Here is a 3,382-nt window from a genome sequence, read left to right on the forward strand (position 1 = left end):
AAAAGAAAAAAAAAAAAGAGGTTGTGTATTGCTGGGCACAGAAAAGGAGCCAGAGAGGGAGTGGGAGAGAAGAACAAGATGCAGAGTTGCTCAGGGACCATAGGAAAGAAAGCTGTGAATGCCGTGAAAAGAACTTGAGCTTTAGCTGTTACTAAGGGTCCCATAGATGGTGTCTAATGGAGGGCTGTCTTCATTGAACTGCAGAAGAGGATTGAGACTAGGAGCATGCTGATTGAAAAACTCATTTTCAGAAGGTTCTTTTGCATTCTAGCTATAAGCCAATCGTGGAATATATCGATGCCCAATTCGAGGCCTACCTGCAAGAGGAATTGAAGATTAAACGTTCTCTCTTCAACTACCATGACACAAGGATCCACGCCTGCCTCTACTTCATCGCCCCTACGGGACATTCGCTGAAGTCCCTGGATCTGGTCACCATGAAAAAGCTGGACAGTAAGGTACCTGCTGCCCTGGTTCCCGCCCACTCCCCTTTTAGGTCATCTTTACCCTATGGTCCTAAGTTATTGTCTGCTTCCAATGTGATCTGTCTTCTTTCTGATTACAGCACCGGAGTTTGGCAATGTAAGAAAAATGTTTAAAAACCTCTTCTGAATATTAGACAAAAATGAAACAAAACTCGCAAATAGTTAAATGGCTTGAGTGGTGCAAAGTGTGTTTAATTCTCAAACGGGAGATTCAATGATAAATTCAAGGCTTATGTTCTTAAACAACTTCCCCACATTTTCTAAAAATTTGGCTCTAATTTGAAGTTTGGAATAGAAAAGAAAGTATTAATTTTTTGTCTATGTGATAAGGCCAGTCCAGCTCTTTAAATTTTAAGTAAGCCACACCTACACATTCAAAAGGAGTAATGGCTTCATTTCTGTTTGACCCCTGAACTTGCCAAACATACTACTTCTCTCTTCACAGTGCCCGAAAGAAGGAACTGAGAAGTTTGATTAAAATTTGGTGCCCTACTTTAAAAACTATTCATTTTTTTTAAGAGAGATTTTTGCTCTAGGGCATGTATGCTTGCCAGAGAGACAGAAAGCAAGAAATCACCCCCACTCCCCCAAGGGGAAGGCCATGCAGCAATCCTTCCTCCTTTATTCTCTTCTCGAGATTTTGGGCACACACACATGCACACCTGGCGTGGGTTTAAGCCACTGTGTCTGGGACTCAAACAAACTGTTCATTTTTTATTTTGAAATAAATAGACGATAATACAGTCTGAAATAAAATGAAGCAGACAGAAACAAGAGCAACCATAAAACTAAGTTGTGCATTTTTCTCTTAGATTCTTCCTTTTTAAAAAAAAATTTGACCAGAGAGAGAGAGAAAAGGAAAGTGAGAAAGTAAGCCACCAGGTCTGGGACTCGAACCACAGTTGGTCATGTGAGACTCCAGTGCACTCAACTGCCACATCACCTGCTGGCCCTCAATTCTATCCGTTTTGCATTCCATGAAAAGTCTTCAGAGGGAATTATTAGGGATTTAGGTTTTTACATTTTTTTTTTGTTTGTTTCTTTTTGTCCAAGCAACACTATTTAAAAGATATTTTCTTTCCATGAAGAGAAAAGAGTGAGGGACTGGCAGGTGGTGTGGTGGTTGAGGTGCTGGACTCCCACATGGCTGACAGCTGTTTGAGTCCTGGTCCTGGCGGCTTGCTTTCTCACTTTCCCTTTCTCTCTCCCTGTCTCTTTCTAGTCAAGTTAAAAAAAAAGTACATCAAAAGGAATTAAAATAAATAATAACTTTAAAAAAGCAGTGAGAGAATGCTTAGACGACCATCCTATCCCCAAGGCCTCTGTCTGAAATGCCCCACAGAAGGCTGGAGAAAGGGGCTACAGCCTGCCAGGCTCCTAGGGCTTGCAGTATGCACACACAGTGGTTCACAGCAAAATATTATTATTATTTCTTTAAGTGAGATTTTTGCTATAGGTTATATGCACTCACCAGAGAAACAAAACAGAGACAGAAAGCAAGTAGTCACCCTCACGGGGATGGCCACACTGCAATCCCTTCTCCTCCATTCTCCTCTCAGGATCTTGGGCATGCACACACGTTCCCAGTGTGGGTTTTAAGCCTGAGTCCGGAACTTGAATCCCAGTCAGCTATGCAGGAGTCTGGAGATGTAAACATTATGCCATCTGCTGGCTCCTACAGTAAAATATTCTAATAGCTTGAAAAAGTATTGCCACCAGCAGACTCTTGGGAGAATAAGTAGAAGCTCTTCATCCCATTTGATCCGGCTGCAGGTCAGCCCTGGGAACTGCGCTGGTAGCAATAATCGTGGTGGCATGCAGGCAGAGAGGCCAGCTCCCTGTCTGTCCTGTCCTTGAAAGCACACAGGTCCTCTGTCCTTGGAGTGTGCCGTTCTCCGCAGACATTCTGGAGGAATCAGAGTGAGGTGGCTTCCTGGGGGCTGAGCATGTAGCCCAAGCCAGGACAATAGCCAACAATAGTTAGTACAGCTGATATAAAAAGAGGAAGAAAAACAAGGCAGAACAATAAAAGAAACCACAAAGCAGGTTAAATTTTGAAAGAACTGATGAAGGGGTAGGGTTGGAGAGGGAGGTACCATCTGGACATGGTATTGCCATTCATTTGTACTAATAAAGGGAAGAACAAATGTGTGGATTTAAAAAAATGATTTTATTCAACCTTATTATTATTATTATTATTATTATTTTCCAGTTTGATCAGACAGGGTCAGGGGCAAATGACCAGGTCCAGTACTTTACCTGCCTTCAGCCATGTGGGAATCCAGCGCCTTTAACTATCATGCCACCTGCTGGCCCCTGTGTGCGTTTTTTTTTCTTTTTTAAAGAGTTATTTTATTGATCAGGATCAGCAGTTGGTATAATGTCTGTGTTGTTGGACTCCCATGTAGTCAACCATGGTTCGAGTCCCAGACCCTATGGCTTAAACTCATGTCGGGCGCGTGTGCATGCATGCCCAAGATCCCGAGAGGAGAATGGAGGAGAAGGGATTGTAGCATGGCCATCCACCCCGGGGGATGATTTTTTGCTTTCTGTCTCTTTGTCTCTGTTTTTTTTTGGCGAGCACACACACCCTATATCAAAAGCCTCTCCCCCAAAAAGAATTATTTTATTTATTTAATTTCATTTATTTATTTATTTTTTTTCATTTTACCAGAGAGAGAGAGAGAGAGAGAAAGGGAAAGTGAGAAAGCAAACTGCCAGGTCCAGGACTTGAACCATGGTCGGCCATGTGAGAGTCCAGCACCTTAACCACTATGGCACCTGCCAGCCCCTTATTTTCATTTTTTATCTTACCAGAGGATATATGTAGTCACCAGAGAGAGAGCAGCACTCGCCATGGCCATGGCTTTACACTGCACTCCCTCTCCTCCACCAAT

General features: G+C 42.8%; 1 protein-coding gene across 2 annotated transcripts in view; it reads left to right on the forward strand.

Moving 5' to 3' along the window:
• SEPTIN11 (septin 11) overlaps positions 1–3,382 on the forward strand; it is a 125,517-nt gene that overhangs the window by 90,738 nt on the left and 31,397 nt on the right. For both annotated transcript variants that reach the window (XM_006142967.3, XM_006142966.3), the window contains exon 4: positions 272–458. In XM_006142967.3, the coding sequence (XP_006143029.1) occupies positions 272–458 (187 nt within the window). The remainder of the gene's footprint in view (positions 1–271; positions 459–3,382) is intronic.

This window comes from Tupaia chinensis, unplaced genomic scaffold, assembly GCF_000334495.1.
Source record: "Tupaia chinensis unplaced genomic scaffold, TupChi_1.0 Scaffold000086_1, whole genome shotgun sequence".
Lineage (NCBI taxonomy): Eukaryota > Metazoa > Chordata > Mammalia > Scandentia > Tupaiidae > Tupaia > Tupaia belangeri.